This window comes from Leptodactylus fuscus, chromosome 5 (assembly GCF_031893055.1).
Source record: "Leptodactylus fuscus isolate aLepFus1 chromosome 5, aLepFus1.hap2, whole genome shotgun sequence".
In the NCBI taxonomy this organism is placed as follows: domain Eukaryota; kingdom Metazoa; phylum Chordata; class Amphibia; order Anura; family Leptodactylidae; genus Leptodactylus; species Leptodactylus fuscus.
This window is the reverse complement of record NC_134269.1, coordinates 222,271,277-222,290,592: the sequence shown is the minus strand read 5'-3', so window position 1 is coordinate 222,290,592 and position 19,316 is coordinate 222,271,277. Positions and strand designations below refer to the sequence as shown.

Genomic DNA, 19,316 nt, shown 5'->3' with positions numbered 1-19,316 from the left:
TACAGATAGAGAAGTAGTACTGTGCACTGTCCATATATACAGGAGAAGTAGTACTGTGCACTGTCCATATATACAGGAGAAGTAGTACTGTGCACTGTCCATATATACAGGAGAAGTAGTACTGTGCGCTGTCCATATATACAGGAGAAGTGGTACTGTGCACTGTCCATTTATACAGGAGAAGTAGTACTGTGCACTGTCCATATATACAGGAGAAGTAGTACTGTGCACTGTCCATATATACAGGAGAAGTAGTACTGTGCACTGACCATATATACAGGAGAAGTAGTACTGTGCACTGTCCATATATACAGGAGAAGTAGTACTGTGCACTGTCCATATATACAGGAGAAGTAGTACTGTGCACTGTCCATATATACAGGAGAAGTGGTACTGTGCACTGTCCATATATACAGGAGAAGTAGTACTGTGCACTGACCATATATACAGGAGAAGAGAAGATAAAGAGAATTACACTCTCCTCTCTCTCCGCACTCTCTCTCCTATCTCTGCACTCTTTCCTCTCTCCGCACTCTCTCTCCTCTCTCTTTCCTATCTCCAGTCTCTCCCCTCTCTCTCCGCACTCTCTCTCCTCTCTCCGCACTCTCTCCCCTCTCTCCGCACTCTCTCTTTCCTCTCTTCAGCCTCTCCGCACTCTCTTTCCTCTCTCCAGTCTCTCCCCTCTCTCTTTCCTCTCTCCAGTCTCTCCCCTCTCTCTCCGCACTCTGTCTCCTATCTCTGCACTCTCTCTCCCCTCTCTTCCCTCTCTCCGCACTCTCTCCAGTCTCTCTGCACTCTTTCCTCTCTCCGCACTCTCTCCCCTGCTGTCTCTCTCCCCTCTCCGCACTCTGTCTCCTCTCTCTGCACTCTCTCTGCACTCTCTCCGCACTCTCTTTCCTCTCTGCACTCTCTTTCCTCTCTCCAGTCTCTCCCCTCTCTCTCTGCACTCTCTCCCCTCTCTCTGCACTCTCTCTCCTCTCTCCAGTCTCTCCGCACTCTCTTTCCTCTCTCCAGTCTCTCCCCTCTCTCTCTGCACTCTCTCCCCTCTCTCTGCACTCTCTCTCCTCTCTCCAGTCTCTCCGCACTCTCTTTCCTCTCTCCAGTCTCTCCCCTCTCCCTCTGCACTCTCTCCCCTCTCTCCGCACTCTCTTTCCTCTCTCCAGTCTCTCCCCTCTCTCTCTGCACTCTCTCCCCTCTCTCCGCACTCTCTCTCCTCTCTCCAGTCTCTCCGCACTCTCTTTCCTCTCTGCACTCTCTCCCCTCTCTCTCCGCACTCTGTCTCCTATCTCTGCACTCTCTCTCCCCTCTCTCTCCTCTCCCCGCACTCTCTCCCCTGCTGTCTCTCTCCCCGCACACAGGGGGCACACTGACTACACCGAGTACTCGCAGAGCGGGCGCAGACAGCGCTGGAGAGTTGCAGGCAGCCCCGGGACTGGCTCTCGCTGATGTTCGGGGCTCGGGGCACCGGCTGGAGGCGGCGGCTGTTCGGCTGCATTTCGGAGGAGGAATGTACCAGGAGCGGCGGGATCTGAGCCTGAAGCCTCCCCCCTCCTCCCCCGCTCACTGCCCGGACTCCGCAGCCGCTCCGGGGACAAAGCCAGAGATATGTCCGGTAACCCTGCCAGCCTGAGCGGCAAGTCCCACCGGAGGACGTCCCTGCCGTGTATACCCCGGGAGCAGGTACGTGTCCGAATACGGAAGGGGGGAGAGTGCAGGGGAGCAGACCTTGTATGGAGAGCAGCGGCGACATCACTGCCCGAGGGGGGAAGAAGAAGAGGGGTCACCGAGCTGTAGTATATATATATATACAGGGTATACAGCAGGGTATATAGCCGACATGTGTCTGAGGAGGCTCCAATCGGGGCTTACAGTACGGAAATCGCCAAAGTATTGGAAGTTCTGGATGGTCAAGGCTCTCTATAGGGATGCTTCTGGATGGTCAAGGCTCTCTATAGGGATGCTTCTGGATAGTCAAGGCTCTCTATAGTCATGCTTCTGGATAGTCAAGGCTCTCTATAGTGATGCTTCTGGATGGTCAAGGCTCTCTATAGGGATGCTTTTGGATGGTCAAGGCTCTCTATAGTCATGCTTCTGGATAGTCAAGGCTCTCTATAGTCATGCTTCTGGATAGTCAAGGCTCTCTATAGTGATGCTTCTGGATGGTCAAGGCTCTCTATAGGGATGCTTCTGGATAGTCAAGGCTCTCTATAGTCATGCTTCTGGATAGTCAAGGCTCTCTATAGTGATGCTTTTGGATGGTCAAGGCTCTCTATAGTCATGCTTCTGGATGATCAAGGCTCTCTATAGGGATGCTTCTGGATGATCAAGGCTCTCTATAGGGATGCTTCTGGATGGTCAAGGCTCTCTATAGTCATGCTTCTGGATGATCAAGGCTCTCTATAGTGATGCTTCTGGATGGTCAAGGCTCTCTATAGTGATGCTTCTGGATGGTCAAGGCTCTCTATAGTGATGCTTCCGGATGGTCAAGGCTCTCTATAGGGATGCTTCTGGATAGTCAAGGCTCTCTATAGTCATGCTTCTGGATAGTCAAGGCTCTCTATAGGGATGCTTCTGGATAGTCAAGGCTCTCTATAGTCATGCTTCTGGATAGTCAAGGCTCTCTATAGGGATGCTTCTGGATGGTCAAGGCTCTCTATAGGGATGCTTCTGGATAGTCAAGGCTCTCTATAGTCATGCTTCTGGATAGTCAAGGCTCTCTATAGGGATGCTTCTGGATGGTCAAGGCTCTCAATAGGGATGCTTCTGGATAGTCAAGGCTCTCTATAGTCATGCTTCTGGATAGTCAAGGCTCTCTATAGGGATGCTTCTGGATGGTCAAGGCTCTCTATAGGGATGCTTCTGGATAGTCAAGGCTCTCTATAGTCATGCTTCTGGATGATCAAGGCTCTCTATAGGGATGCTTCTGGATGATCAAGGCTCTCTATAGGGATGCTTCTGGATGGTCAAGGCTCTCTATAGTCATGCTTCTGGATGATCAAGGCTCTCTATAGTGATGCTTCTGGATGGTCAAGGCTCTCTATAGTGATGCTTCTGGATGGTCAAGGCTCTCTATAGTGATGCTTCCGGATGGTCAAGGCTCTCTATAGGGATGCTTCTGGATAGTCAAGGCTCTCTATAGTCATGCTTCTGGATAGTCAAGGCTCTCTATAGGGATGCTTCTGGATAGTCAAGGCTCTCTATAGTCATGCTTCTGGATAGTCAAGGCTCTCTATAGGGATGCTTCTGGATGGTCAAGGCTCTCTATAGGGATGCTTCTGGATAGTCAAGGCTCTCTATAGTCATGCTTCTGGATAGTCAAGGCTCTCTATAGGGATGCTTCTGGATGGTCAAGGCTCTCAATAGGGATGCTTCTGGATAGTCAAGGCTCTCTATAGTCATGCTTCTGGATAGTCAAGGCTCTCTATAGGGATGCTTCTGGATAGTCAAGGCTCTCTATAGTCATGCTTCTGGATAGTCAAGGCTCTCTATAGTCATGCTTCTGGATGGTCAAGGCTCTCTATAGTCATGCTTCTGGATGGTCAAGGCTCTCTATAGGGATGCTTCTGGATGGTCAAGGCTCTCTATAGGGATGCTTCTGGATAGTCAAGGCTCTCAATAGGGATGCTTCTGGATAGTCAAGGCTCTCTATAGTCATGCTTCTGGATAGTCAAGGCTCTCTATAGGGATGCTTCTGGATAGTCAAGGCTCTCTATAGTCATGCTTCTGGATAGTCAAGGCTCTCTATAGGGATGCTTCTGGATGGTCAAGGCTCTCTATAGGGATGCTTCTGGATAGTCAAGGCTCTCTATAGTCATGCTTCTGGATAGTCAAGGCTCTCTATAGTCATGCTTCTGGATAGTCAAGGCTCTCTATAGGGATGCTTCTGGATAGTCAAGGCTCTCTATAGTCATGCTTCTGGATGATCAAGGCTCTCTATAGTGATGCTTCTGGATGGTCAAGGCTCTCTATAGGGATGCTTCCGGATGGTCAAGGCTCTCTATAGGGATGCTTCTGGATGGTCAAGGCTCTCTATAGGGATGCTTCTGGATAGTCAAGGCTCTCTATAGGGATGCTTCTGGATAGTCAAGGCTCTCTATAGGGATGCTTCTGGATAGTCAAGGCTCTCTATAGTCATGCTTCTGGATAGTCAAGGCTCTCTATAGGGATGCTTCTGGATGGTCAAGGCTCTCTATAGTCATGCTTCTGGATGGTCAAGGCTCTCTATAGGGATGCTTCTGGATGGTCAAGGCTCTCAATAGGGATGCTTCTGGATAGTCAAGGCTCTCTATAGTCATGCTTCTGGATAGTCAAGGCTCTCTATAGTCATGCTTCTGGATGATCAAGGCTCTCTATAGTGATGCTTCTGGATGGTCAAGGCTCTCTATAGTGATGCTTCTGGATGGTCAAGGCTCTCTATAGTGATGCTTCTGGATGGTCAAGGCTCTCTATAGTCATGCTTCTGGATGGTCAAGGCTCTCTAGTGATGCTTCTGGATGGTCAAGGCTCTCTATAGTGATGCTTCTGGATGGTCAAGGCTCTCTATAGGGATGCTTCTGGATGATCAAGGCTCTCTATAGTGATGCTTCTGGATGGTCAAGGCTCTCTATAGGGATGCTTCTGGATGGTCAAGGCTCTCTATAGTGATGCTTCTGGATAGTCAAGGCTCTCTATAGTCATGCTTCTGGATGGTCAAGGCTCTCTATAGGGATGCTTCTGGATAGTCAAGGCTCTCTATAGTCATGCTTCTGGATGATCAAGGCTCTCTATAGGGATGCTTCTGGATGATCAAGGCTCTCTATAGGGATGCTTCTGGATGGTCAAGGCTCTCTATAGTCATGCTTCTGGATGATCAAGGCTCTCTATAGTGATGCTTCTGGATGGTCAAGGCTCTCTATAGTGATGCTTCTGGATGGTCAAGGCTCTCTATAGTCATGCTTCTGGATAGTCAAGGCTCTCTATAGGGATGCTTCTGGATAGTCAAGGCTCTCTATAGGGATGCTTCTGGATAGTCAAGGCTCTCTATAGTCATGCTTCTGGATAGTCAAGGCTCTCTATAGGGATGCTTCTGGATGGTCAAGGCTCTCTATAGGGATGCTTCTGGATAGTCAAGGCTCTCAATAGGGATGCTTCTGGATAGTCAAGGCTCTCTATAGTCATGCTTCTGGATAGTCAAGGCTCTCTATAGGGATGCTTCTGGATAGTCAAGGCTCTCTATAGGGATGCTTCTGGATAGTCAAGGCTCTCTATAGTCATGCTTCTGGATAGTCAAGGCTCTCTATAGGGATGCTTCTGGATGGTCAAGGCTCTCTATAGGGATGCTTCTGGATAGTCAAGGCTCTCTATAGGGATGCTTCTGGATAGTCAAGGCTCTCTATAGGGATGCTTCTGGATAGTCAAGGCTCTCTATAGTCATGCTTCTGGATAGTCAAGGCTCTCTATAGTCATGCTTCTGGATGGTCAAGGCTCTCTATAGTCATGCTTCTGGATGGTCAAGGCTCTCTATAGGGATGCTTCTGGATGGTCAAGGCTCTCTATAGGGATGCTTCTGGATAGTCAAGGCTCTCAATAGGGATGCTTCTGGATAGTCAAGGCTCTCTATAGTGATGCTTCTGGATGGTCAAGGCTCTCTATAGTGATGCTTCTGGATGGTCAAGGCTCTCTATAGTGATGCTTCCGGATGGTCAAGGCTCTCTATAGGGATGCTTCTGGATAGTCAAGGCTCTCTATAGTCATGCTTCTGGATAGTCAAGGCTCTCTATAGGGATGCTTCTGGATAGTCAAGGCTCTCTATAGTCATGCTTCTGGATAGTCAAGGCTCTCTATAGGGATGCTTCTGGATGGTCAAGGCTCTCTATAGGGATGCTTCTGGATAGTCAAGGCTCTCTATAGTCATGCTTCTGGATAGTCAAGGCTCTCTATAGGGATGCTTCTGGATGGTCAAGGCTCTCAATAGGGATGCTTCTGGATAGTCAAGGCTCTCTATAGTCATGCTTCTGGATAGTCAAGGCTCTCTATAGGGATGCTTCTGGATGGTCAAGGCTCTCTATAGGGATGCTTCTGGATAGTCAAGGCTCTCTATAGTCATGCTTCTGGATGATCAAGGCTCTCTATAGGGATGCTTCTGGATGATCAAGGCTCTCTATAGGGATGCTTCTGGATGGTCAAGGCTCTCTATAGTCATGCTTCTGGATGATCAAGGCTCTCTATAGTGATGCTTCTGGATGGTCAAGGCTCTCTATAGTGATGCTTCTGGATGGTCAAGGCTCTCTATAGTGATGCTTCCGGATGGTCAAGGCTCTCTATAGGGATGCTTCTGGATAGTCAAGGCTCTCTATAGTCATGCTTCTGGATAGTCAAGGCTCTCTATAGGGATGCTTCTGGATAGTCAAGGCTCTCTATAGGGATGCTTCTGGATGGTCAAGGCTCTCTATAGGGATGCTTCTGGATAGTCAAGGCTCTCTATAGTCATGCTTCTGGATAGTCAAGGCTCTCTATAGGGATGCTTCTGGATGGTCAAGGCTCTCAATAGGGATGCTTCTGGATAGTCAAGGCTCTCTATAGTCATGCTTCTGGATAGTCAAGGCTCTCTATAGGGATGCTTCTGGATAGTCAAGGCTCTCTATAGTCATGCTTCTGGATAGTCAAGGCTCTCTATAGTCATGCTTCTGGATGGTCAAGGCTCTCTATAGTCATGCTTCTGGATGGTCAAGGCTCTCTATAGGGATGCTTCTGGATAGTCAAGGCTCTCAATAGGGATGCTTCTGGATAGTCAAGGCTCTCTATAGTCATGCTTCTGGATAGTCAAGGCTCTCTATAGGGATGCTTCTGGATAGTCAAGGCTCTCTATAGTCATGCTTCTGGATAGTCAAGGCTCTCTATAGGGATGCTTCTGGATGGTCAAGGCTCTCTATAGGGATGCTTCTGGATAGTCAAGGCTCTCTATAGTCATGCTTCTGGATAGTCAAGGCTCTCTATAGTCATGCTTCTGGATAGTCAAGGCTCTCTATAGGGATGCTTCTGGATAGTCAAGGCTCTCTATAGTCATGCTTCTGGATGATCAAGGCTCTCTATAGTGATGCTTCTGGATGGTCAAGGCTCTCTATAGGGATGCTTCCGGATGGTCAAGGCTCTCTATAGGGATGCTTCTGGATGGTCAAGGCTCTCTATAGGGATGCTTCTGGATAGTCAAGGCTCTCTATAGGGATGCTTCTGGATAGTCAAGGCTCTCTATAGGGATGCTTCTGGATAGTCAAGGCTCTCTATAGTCATGCTTCTGGATAGTCAAGGCTCTCTATAGGGATGCTTCTGGATGGTCAAGGCTCTCTATAGTCATGCTTCTGGATGGTCAAGGCTCTCTATAGGGATGCTTCTGGATGGTCAAGGCTCTCAATAGGGATGCTTCTGGATAGTCAAGGCTCTCTATAGTCATGCTTCTGGATAGTCAAGGCTCTCTATAGTCATGCTTCTGGATGGTCAAGGCTCTCTATAGTGATGCTTCTGGATGGTCAAGGCTCTCTATAGTCATGCTTCTGGATGGTCAAGGCTCTCTAGTGATGCTTCTGGATGGTCAAGGCTCTCTATAGGGATGCTTCTGGATGGTCAAGGCTCTCTATAGGGATGCTTCTGGATGATCAAGGCTCTCTATAGTGATGCTTCTGGATGGTCAAGGCTCTCTATAGGGATGCTTCTGGATGGTCAAGGCTCTCTATAGTGATGCTTCTGGATAGTCAAGGCTCTCTATAGTCATGCTTCTGGATGGTCAAGGCTCTCTATAGGGATGCTTCTGGATAGTCAAGGCTCTCTATAGTCATGCTTCTGGATGATCAAGGCTCTCTATAGGGATGCTTCTGGATGATCAAGGCTCTCTATAGGGATGCTTCTGGATGGTCAAGGCTCTCTATAGTCATGCTTCTGGATGATCAAGGCTCTCTATAGTGATGCTTCTGGATGGTCAAGGCTCTCTATAGTGATGCTTCTGGATGGTCAAGGCTCTCTATAGTCATGCTTCTGGATAGTCAAGGCTCTCTATAGGGATGCTTCTGGATAGTCAAGGCTCTCTATAGGGATGCTTCTGGATAGTCAAGGCTCTCTATAGTCATGCTTCTGGATAGTCAAGGCTCTCTATAGGGATGCTTCTGGATGGTCAAGGCTCTCTATAGGGATGCTTCTGGATAGTCAAGGCTCTCAATAGGGATGCTTCTGGATAGTCAAGGCTCTCTATAGTCATGCTTCTGGATAGTCAAGGCTCTCTATAGGGATGCTTCTGGATAGTCAAGGCTCTCTATAGTCATGCTTCTGGATAGTCAAGGCTCTCTATAGTCATGCTTCTGGATGGTCAAGGCTCTCTATAGTCATGCTTCTGGATGGTCAAGGCTCTCTATAGGGATGCTTCTGGATGGTCAAGGCTCTCTATAGGGATGCTTCTGGATAGTCAAGGCTCTCAATAGGGATGCTTCTGGATGGTCAAGGCTCTCTATAGTCATGCTTCTGGATAGTCAAGGCTCTCTATAGTCATGCTTCTGGATAGTCAAGGCTCTCTATAGGGATGCTTCTGGATAGTCAAGGCTCTCTATAGTCATGCTTCTGGATGATCAAGGCTCTCTATAGTGATGCTTCTGGATGGTCAAGGCTCTCTATAGGGATGCTTCCGGATGGTCAAGGCTCTCTATAGGGATGCTTCTGGATAGTCAAGGCTCTCTATAGGGATGCTTCTGGATAGTCAAGGCTCTCTATAGTCATGCTTCTGGATAGTCAAGGCTCTCTATAGGGATGCTTCTGGATGGTCAAGGCTCTCTATAGTCATGCTTCTGGATGGTCAAGGCTCTCTATAGTCATGCTTCTGGATGATCAAGGCTCTCTATAGTGATGCTTCTGGATGGTCAAGGCTCTCTATAGTGATGCTTCTGGATGGTCAAGGCTTTCTATAGTGATGCTTCTGGATGGTCAAGGCTCTCTATAATGATGCTTCTGGATGGTCAAGGCTCTCTATAGGGATGCTTCTGGATGATCAAGGCTCTCTATAGTGATGCTTCTGGATGGTCAAGGCTCTCTATAGGGATGCTTCTGGATGGTCAAGGCTCTCTATAGGGATGCTTCTGGATGGTCAAGGCTCTCTATAGGGATGCTTCTGGATGATCAAGGCTCTCTATAGTGATGCTTCTGGATGGTCAAGGCTCTCTATAGGGATGCTTCTGGATGGTCAAGGCTCTCTATAGGGATGCTTCTGGATGGTCAAGGCTCTCTATAGGGATGCTTCTGGATAGTCAAGGCTCTCTATAGTCATGCTTCTGGATGATCAAGGCTCTCTATAGTGATGCTTCTGGATGGTCAAGGCTCTCTATAGGGATGCTTCTGGATGGTCAAGGCTCTCTATAGTCATGCTTCTGGATGGTCAAGGCTCTCTATAGGGATGCTTCTGGATGGTCAAGGCTCTCTATAGGGATGCTTCTGGATGGTCAAGGCTCTCTATAGGGATGCTTCTGGATAGTCAAGGCTCTCTATAGTCATGCTTCTGGATGATCAAGGCTCTCTATAGTGATGCTTCTGGATGGTCAAGGCTCTCTATAGGGATGCTTCTGGATGGTCAAGGCTCTCTATAGTCATGCTTCTGGATGATCAAGGCTCTCTATAGTGATGCTTCTGGATGGTCAAGGCTCTCTATAGGGATGCTTCTGGATAGTCAAGGCTCTCTATAGGGATGCTTCTGGATAGTCAAGGCTCTCTATAGTCATGCTTCTGGATAGTCAAGGCTCTCTATAGGGATGCTTCTGGATGGTCAAGGCTCTCTATAGGGATGCTTCTGGATAGTCAAGGCTCTCAATAGGGATGCTTCTGGATAGTCAAGGCTCTCTATAGTCATGCTTCTGGATAGTCAAGGCTCTCTATAGTCATGCTTCTGGATGATCAAGGCTCTCTATAGTGATGCTTCTGGATGGTCAAGGCTCTCTATAGGGATGCTTCTGGATGGTCAAGGCTCTCTATAGGGATGCTTCTGGATGGTCAAGGCTCTCTATAGTGATGCTTCTGGATAGTCAAGGCTCTCTATAGGGATGCTTCTGGATGGTCAAGGCTCTCTATAGTCATGCTTCTGGATGGTCAAGGCTCTCTATAGGGATGCTTCTGGATGGTCAAGGCTCTCTATAGGGATGCTTCTGGATAGTCAAGGCTCTCTATAGTCATGCTTCTGGATAGTCAAGGCTCTCTATAGGGATGCTTCTGGATGGTCAAGGCTCTCTATAGTCATGCTTTTGGATGGTCAAGGCTCTCTATAGGGATGCTTCTGGATAGTCAAGGCTCTCTATAGTCATGCTTCTGGATAGTCAAGGCTCTCTATAGGGATGCTTCTGGATAGTCAAGGGTCTCTATAGTCATGCTTCTGGATAGTCAAGGCTCTCTATAGGGATGCTTCTGGATGGTCAAGGCTCTCTAGTCATGCTTCTGGATGGTCAAGGCTCTCTATAGGGATGCTTCTGGATAGTCAAGGCTCTCTATAGTCATGCTTCTGGATAGTCAAGGCTCTCTATAGTCATGCTTCTGGATGATCAAGGCTCTCTATAGTGATGCTTCTGGATGGTCAAGGCTCTCTATAGTGATGCTTCTGGATGGTCAAGGCTCTCTATAGTGATGCTTCTGGATGGTCAAGGCTCTCTATAGGGATGCTTCTGGATGGTCAAGGCTCTCTATAGGGATGCTTCTGGATGATCAAGGCTCTCTATAGTGATGCTTCTGGATGGTCAAGGCTCTCTATAGGGATGCTTCTGGATGGTCAAGGCTCTCTATAGGGATGCTTCTGGATGGTCAAGGCTCTCTATAGTGATGCTTCTGGATGGTCAAGGCTCTCTATAGGGATGCTTCTGGATGGTCAAGGCTCTCTATAGGGATGCTTCTGGATAGTCAAGGCTCTCTATAGTCATGCTTCTGGATGATCAAGGCTCTCTATAGTGATGCTTCTGGATGGTCAAGGCTCTCTATAGTGATGCTTCTGGATGGTCAAGGCTCTCTATAGGGATGCTTCTGGATGGTCAAGGCTCTCTATAGGGATGCTTCTGGATGATCAAGGCTCTCTATAGTGATGCTTCTGGATGGTCAAGGCTCTCTATAGGGATGCTTCTGGATGGTCAAGGCTCTCTATAGGGATGCTTCTGGATGATCAAGGCTCTCTATAGTGATGCTTCTGGATGGTCAAGGCTCTCTCTATAGGGATGCTTCTGGATGGTCAAGGCTCTCTATAGGGATGCTTCTGGATGGTCAAGGCTGTCTATAGTGATGCTTCTGGATGGTCAAGGCTCTCTATAGGGATGCTTCTGGATGGTCAAGGCTCTCTATAGGGATGCTTCTGGATAGTCAAGGCTCTCTATAGTCATGCTTCTGGATGATCAAGGCTCTCTATAGTGATGCTTCTGGATGGTCAAGGCTCTCTATAGGGATGCTTCTGGATGGTCAAGGCTCTCTATAGTCATGCTTCTGGATGATCAAGGCTCTCTATAGTGATGCTTCTGGATGGTCAAGGCTCTCTATAGGGATGCTTCTGGATAGTCAAGGCTCTCTATAGGGATGCTTCTGGATAGTCAAGGCTCTCTATAGTCATGCTTCTGGATAGTCAAGGCTCTCTATAGGGATGCTTCTGGATGGTCAAGGCTCTCTATAGGGATGCTTCTGGATAGTCAAGGCTCTCAATAGGGATGCTTCTGGATAGTCAAGGCTCTCTATAGTCATGCTTCTGGATAGTCAAGGCTCTCTATAGGGATGCTTCTGGATAGTCAAGGCTCTCTATAGTCATGCTTCTGGATGATCAAGGCTCTCTATATTGATGCTTCTGGATGGTCAAGGCTCTCTATAGGGATGCTTCTGGATGGTCAAGGCTCTCTATAGGGATGCTTCTGGATGGTCAAGGCTCTCTATAGTGATGCTTCTGGATAGTCAAGGCTCTCTATAGGGATGCTTCTGGATGGTCAAGGCTCTCTATAGTCATGCTTCTGGATGGTCAAGGCTCTCTATAGGGATGCTTCTGGATGGTCAAGGCTCTCTATAGGGATGCTTCTGGATAGTCAAGGCTCTCTATAGTCATGCTTCTGGATAGTCAAGGCTCTCTATAGGGATGCTTCTGGATGGTCAAGGCTCTCTATAGTCATGCTTCTGGATGGTCAAGGCTCTCTATAGGGATGCTTCTGGATGGTCAAGGCTCTCTATAGGGATGCTTCTGGATGATCAAGGCTCTCTATAGTCATGCTTCTGGATAGTCAAGGCTCTCTATAGGGATGCTTCTGGATAGTCAAGGGTCTCTATAGTCATGCTTCTGGATAGTCAAGGCTCTCTATAGGGATGCTTCTGGATGGTCAAGGCTCTCTAGTCATGCTTCTGGATGGTCAAGGCTCTCTATAGGGATGCTTCTGGATAGTCAAGGCTCTCTATAGTCATGCTTCTGGATAGTCAAGGCTCTCTATAGGGATGCTTCTGGATGGTCAAGGCTCTCTATAGGGATGCTTCTGGATAGTCAAGGCTCTCTATAGGGATGCTTCTGGATGGTCAAGGCTCTCTATAGTCATGCTTCTGGATAGTCAAGGCTCTCTATAGGGATGCTTCTGGATAGTCAAGGCTCTCTATAGGGATGCTTCTGGATGATCAAGGCTCTCTATAGTCATGCTTCTGGATGGTCAAGGCTCTCTATAGGGATGCTTCTGGATGGTCAAGGCTCTCTATAGTCATGCTTCTGGATGGTCAAGGCTCTCTATAGAGATGCTTCTGGATGGTCAAGGCTCTCTATAGGGATGCTTCTGGATAGTCAAGGCTCTCTATAGTCATGCCTCTGGATAGTCAAGGCTCTCTATAGGGATGCTTCTGGATGGTCAAGGCTCTCTATAGTCATGCTTCTGGATGGTCAAGGCTCTCTATAGTCATGCTTCTGGATGGTCAAGGCTCTCTATAGAGATGCTTCTGGATGGTCAAGGCTCTCTATAGGGATGCTTCTGGATAGTCAAGGCTCTCTATAGTCATGCTTCTGGATAGTCAAGGCTCTCTATAGTCATGCTTCTGGATAGTCAAGGCTCTCTATAGTCATGCTTCTGGATGGTCAAGGCTCTCTATAGGGATGCTTCTGGATGGTCAAGGCTCTCTATAGGGATGCTTCTGGATGGTCAAGGCTCTCTATAGGGATGCTTCTGGATGGTCAAGGCTCTCTATAGTCATGCTTCTGGATGGTCAAGGCTCTCTATAGGGATGCTTCTGGATGGTCAAGGCTCTCTATAGTCATGCTTCTGGATGGTCAAGGCTCTCTATAGGGATGCTTCTGGATAGTCAAGGCTCTCTATAGGGATGCTTCTGGATGGTCAAGGCTCTCTATAGTCATGCTTCTGGATGGTCAAAGCTCTCTATAGTGATGCTTCTGGATGGTCAAGGCTCTCTATAGTGATGCTTCGGGATGATCAAGGCTCTCTATAGTCATGCTTCTGGATGGTCAAGGCTTTCTATAAGGATGCTTCTGGATGGTTTAAGGCTTTCTATAAGGATGCTTCTGGATAGTCAAGGCTCTCTATAGGGATGCTTCTGGATGGTCAAATCTCTCTATAGTCATGCTTCTGGATGGTCAAGGCTCTCTATAGTGATGCTTCTGGATGGTCAAGGCTTTCTATAAGGATGCTTCTGGATGGTTTAAGGCTCTGTATAGGGATGCTTCTGGATGGTCAAGGCTTTCTATAAGGATGCTTCTGGATGGTTTAAGGCTCTCTATAGGGATGCTTCTGGATGGTCAAATCTCTCTATGGTCATGCTTCTGGATGGTCAAGGTTCTCTATAGGGATGCTTCTGGATGGTCAAGTCTCTCTATAGTCATGCTTCTGGATAGTCAAGGCTCTCTATAGTCATGCTTCTGGATAGTGATAGTTTTGTATCTTGATGATTCTGGATATTGATAATTATGTATAGTGATAGTTCCAGATATTGCTGTTTTCTTATATTGATTGTTCTGTATATTGAAGGTTTTGGCTATTGATGGTTCTGGATAGTAATATTTAAGCATGTTGCTGTTTCTGTATTATTATTTACTTATTCTGCTTACTTCTATAGCGCCATCATATTCCGCAGCGCTGTACACACATTGTCAGTCACTGTCCCATATAGGGCTCACAATCTACATTCCCTATCACCAGGTCTTTGGTGTGTGGGAGGAAACCGGAGAAACCCACACAAACACGGGGAGAACATACAAACTCCTTGCAGATGTTACCCTTGGCAGGATTTGAACCTAGGACTCCAGCGCTGCAAGTCTACAGTGCTAACCACTGAGCCACCGTACTGCCCACACTGTATATTGATAGTTATGCATATTGATATTTCTGTATATTGAAGATTCTTAATATTGATGATTCTGGATACTGGTAGTCTGGATATATATATATATATATATATATATATATATATATATATATATATATATGTATATATATATATAGTTCTGGATATTGACTTTTTTTAATTGATGGTTCTAGATATCAAAGGTTCAAGATACTGATATTTCTGTATATTTCAGGTTCTGGATATTAATGGTTCTGTATATTGCAGGTTCTGGATATTGATACTTCTTTAACGTGATGATTCTGGATACTGGTGGCTCTGGAAATTGATGGTTCTGGACATTGATATATCTGTATAATGATGGTTCTGGATATTGATATATCTGTATCTCAATAGTTCTGTATATTCATGGTTCTAGACATTACAGGGTCTGCATATTGATATTTCTGTATATTGAAGGTTCTAGATATTAATTATTCTGTATATTAATGGTTCTGGATATTGATGTTTCTTTATATTGATGGTTCTGGATATTGAAGATCTTGGATATTAATAGTTGTTCTGTATATTGATATTTCTGTATAATAGTTCTGTATAGTGATGGGTCTGTATATTGATTAAACTAAATATTGATGGTTCTGGATTTTTAAGTTCTGTATATTAATGACTCTGGCTATTGATTGTTCTACATACTGATGGATCTGGTTATTGATAGTCCTGTATATTAATGATTCTGGATATTGATGGGTCTGTATATTGATACCTCTGTGTTTTGATGATTCTGTATAGTGATGCTTCTGGATATTTAAGATTCTGGATAATGATGGTTCTTTATTTTGATAGTTCTCTATGTTGATGGTTCTGAATATTGATATTTCTGTATATTAATAGTTCTATATATTGATAGTTCTGCATATTGGTGGTTCTGGGTATTAAAGGTTCTGGTTATTGATGGTTCTGGATATTGGTCATTCTAGATATTGATATTTTGTATATTAATGGTTATGTATAGTGATGGTTCTGGATATTGAAGGGTCTGGATATAAATAGTTCAATATATTGATTGTTCTGGATATTAATAATACTGTATATCGAAGATTCTATATATTGATAGATCTAGATATTGATCTATTTATTAATAGTTTTGTATATTTATGGTTCTGGTTATTGAAGGTTCTGGATATTGATAGTTCTGGATATTGCTGTTTTTGTATTTTGATGGTTTTGTATATTGATAGTTTTGTATACTGATGGTTCTGTATAATAATGCTTCTGGATATTGATATTTCTGTATACTGATGGTTCGGAATAGGATAGTTCTGTATAATGAGGGTTCTGGATACCGATGATTTTGAATAATTAGCGTTCGGGATTTTGATGGTTTTGTATATTGATAGTTCTGTATACTGAAGGTTCTGGATATTGAAGGTTGGGGATATTGATGGCTCTGAATATTGAACATTCTAGATATTAATATGTCTTTATATTGATAACTCTAGATAATAAAGGTTCTTTATAATGATGGTTCTGGATATTTGTTTGTTATATTGATGGTCTAGACCAGGGGTAGGGAACCTTCGGCTCTCCAGGTGCTGTGAAACTACAACTCCCATCATGCTCCATTCACTTCCATGGGAGTTCCAAGAACAGCAGAGTAAGTATGCATGCTGAGAGTTGTAGTATTACAACAGCTGGAGAGCCGTACGTTCCCTACCCCTGGGCTAGACTCTAGCTAATGATAATTCTGTATTTCGATGTTTCTGGATATTGATGGTTTTGAATATGAAAGGTTCTGGATATCAATAGTTCTGTATATTGATGGTTCTGGATATTGCTAGTGCTGTATATTTCAGGTTCAGTATAGTAAGGTTCTGGATATTAAAGGTTCTGAATGTTGATGTTCTGTATATTGATGTTTCTGTATAATAATAGTCCTGGATATTGAAGGTTCTTGATATTGATGGTTCTGGATATTAATAATCCTGTATTTTTGGGTCTGGATATTGCTAGTTCTGTAGATTGATGGTTCTAGATACTAATAATTCTGTAAATTGATGTTTCTGTATATCGATATTCTAAATATTGATATTTCTGTAAATTGATGGTTCTGAATATTGATAGTTCTGGATAATGACAGTCCTGGATATTAATGGTTCTGGATATTGAAGGTCCTGAATATTGATATTTCTGTATGTTAAAGGTTTTGTCTATACAGTGATGGTTCTAGACATTGATGATTCTGGATATCGATGTTTCTTTATATTGAAGGTTTTGTATATTGATGGTTCTAAATATTGATGGTTCTGTATATTGAAGGATCTGTATATCAAAGGTTCTATATATTGAACGTTCTGCATATTGATCTTTCTGGATATTGTTGGCTCTGGGTGTTGATGTTCTGGATATTGATTGTTCTGTGTATTGATATTTCTGTATATTAAGGTTCTGGATATTGATGGTTCTGAATATTGTTGGTTCTGGATATTGATGGTCCTGGATATTGTTGCTCCTGGATATTGATGGTCCTGGATATTGATAGTCCTGGATATTGATGTTCTGGATATTGATGGCTCTGGATATTGATAGCGCTGAATATTGTTGGTCCTGGATATTGATGGTCCTGGATATTGATAGTCCTGGATATTGATGTTCTGGATATTGATGTTTCTGGATATTGATTTTTCGGAATATTGATATTCCAGGATATTGATGACTCTGGATGTTGATCTTCTGGATATTAATGGTTCTGTGTTTTGATATTTTTTGATATTAAGGTTCTGGATATTGTTGGTTCTGGATATTGCTGGCTTTGGAAATTGATGTTTTGGATATTGATTGTTCTGTGTATTGATATTTCTGGATATTGTTGGTTCTGGATATTGATGGCTCTGGATATTGACGGCTCTGAATATTGTTAGTCCAGGATATTGATGTTCTGGATATTGATGGTTCTGGATATTGATGGCTTTGGATAGTGATACTCTGCATATTGTCGGCTCTGGATATTGATGGTTCTGGATATTGATCGCTCTAAACATTGAAGGTTCTGAATATTGATGGTTTGGGTTATTGACAACTCTGGATATTGTTGGTTCTGGATATTGATGGCTCTGGATATTGATGGTTCTGGATATTGACGGCTCTGAATATTGTTAGTCCTGGATATTGATGTTCTGGATATTGATGGTTCTGGATATTGATGGCTTTGGATAGTGATACTCTGCATATTGTCGGCTCTGGATATTGATGGTTCTGGATATTGATCGCTCTAAACATTGAAGGTTCTGAATATTGATGGTTTGGGTTATTGACAACTCTGGATATTGTTGGTTCTGGATATTGATGGCTCTGGATATTGATGGTTCTGGATATTGACAGCTCTGAATATTGTTGGTCCAGGATATTGATGTTCTGGATATTGATGGTTCTGGATATTGTTGGCTTTGGATATTGATGTTTTGGATATTGATTGTTCTGTGTATTGATATTTCTGGATATGAAGGGTCTGGATATTGTTGGTTCTGGATATTGATGGTCCTGGATATTGATGTTTTGGATATTGTTGGCTCTGGATATTGATGGCTTTGGATATTGATTCCTCTGGATATTGATGGTTCTGGATATTGATGGTTCTGGATATTGTTGGTCCAGGATAATGATGTTCTGGATATTGTTGGTTCTGCATATTGTCGACTCTGGATATGGTTGGTTCTGGATATTGTCGGTTCTGGATATTGATGGTTCTGGATATTGATGGCTTTGGATATTGATGTTTTGGATATTGATTGTTCTGTGTATTGATATTTCTGGATATTAGGGTTCTGGATTTTGTTGGTTCTGGATATTGTTGGTTATAGATATCGATGGCTCTGGATATGGATGGTTCTGGATATTATCGGTTCTGGATATTGTTGGCTCTGGATATTGATGGCTTTGGATATTGATGTTTTGGATATTGATTGTTCTGTGTATTGATATTTCTGGATATTAAGGTTCTGGATTTTGTTGGTTCTGAATATTGTTGGTCCAGGATATTGATGTTCTGGATATTGTTGGTTCTGCATAATGTCGACTCTGGATATTGTTGGTTCTGGATATTGTCGGTTCTGGATATTGTTGGCTCTGGATATTGTTGGCTCTGGATATTGATGGCTTTGGATATTGATGTTTTGGATATTGATTGTTCTGTGTATTGATATTTCTGGATATTAAGGTTCTGGATTTTGTTGGTTCTGAATATTGTTGGTCCAGGATATTGATGTTCTGGATATTGTTGGTTCTGCATATTGTTGACTCTGGATATTGTTGGTTCTGGATATTGTCGGTTCTGGATATAAATGGTCCTGGATATTGATAGCTCTGTATATTGTTGGTTCTGGATATTGATGGCTCTGGATATAGATGGTCCTGGATATTGATAGCTCTGGATATTGTTGGCTCTGGATATTGATACTCTGCATATTGTCGGCTTTGGATATTGATGGTTGTGGATATTGATGGCTCAGGATATTGTTGGTTCTGGATATTGATGGTCCTGGATATTGTTGGTTCTGGATATTGATGTTCTGGATATTGATGGCTTTGGATATTGATATTTTGGATTTTGATTGTTCTGTGTATTGATATTTCTGGATATTAAGGGTCTGGATATTGTTGGCTCTGGATATTGATGGCTCTGCATATTGATGGTTCTGGATATTGATGACTCTGGACATTAAAGGTTCTGGATATTGTTGGTTCTGGATATTTTTGGTTCTGGATATTGATGGCTCTGGATATAGATGGTCCTGAATATTGATGGCTCTGGATATTGATAGCTTTGAATATTGTTGGTCCTGGATATTAATGGCTCTGGATATTGATAGCTCTGAATATTGTTGGTCTTGGATATTGATGTTCTGGATATTGATGACTTTGGATATTGATGGCTCTGAATATTGTTGGTCCTGGATATTGATGGCTCTGGATATTGATAGCTCTGGATATTATTGGCTCTGGATATTGATGGCTTTGGATATTGATACTCT

The 19,316-nt window shown here is 44.1% G+C and overlaps 1 protein-coding gene across 1 annotated transcript in view; it reads left to right on the top strand.

The window, feature by feature from the left end:
- Positions 1-604: 604 nt before the first annotated feature.
- Positions 605-19,316, top strand: part of PDE3A (phosphodiesterase 3A) — a 228,941-nt gene continuing 210,229 nt past the window's right edge. Inside the window, exon 1 of the mRNA XM_075275946.1 lies at positions 605-1,680. Coding sequence (XP_075132047.1) covers positions 1,606-1,680 — 75 coding nt within the window. The 5' untranslated portion in view covers positions 605-1,605. The remainder of the gene's footprint in view (positions 1,681-19,316) is intronic.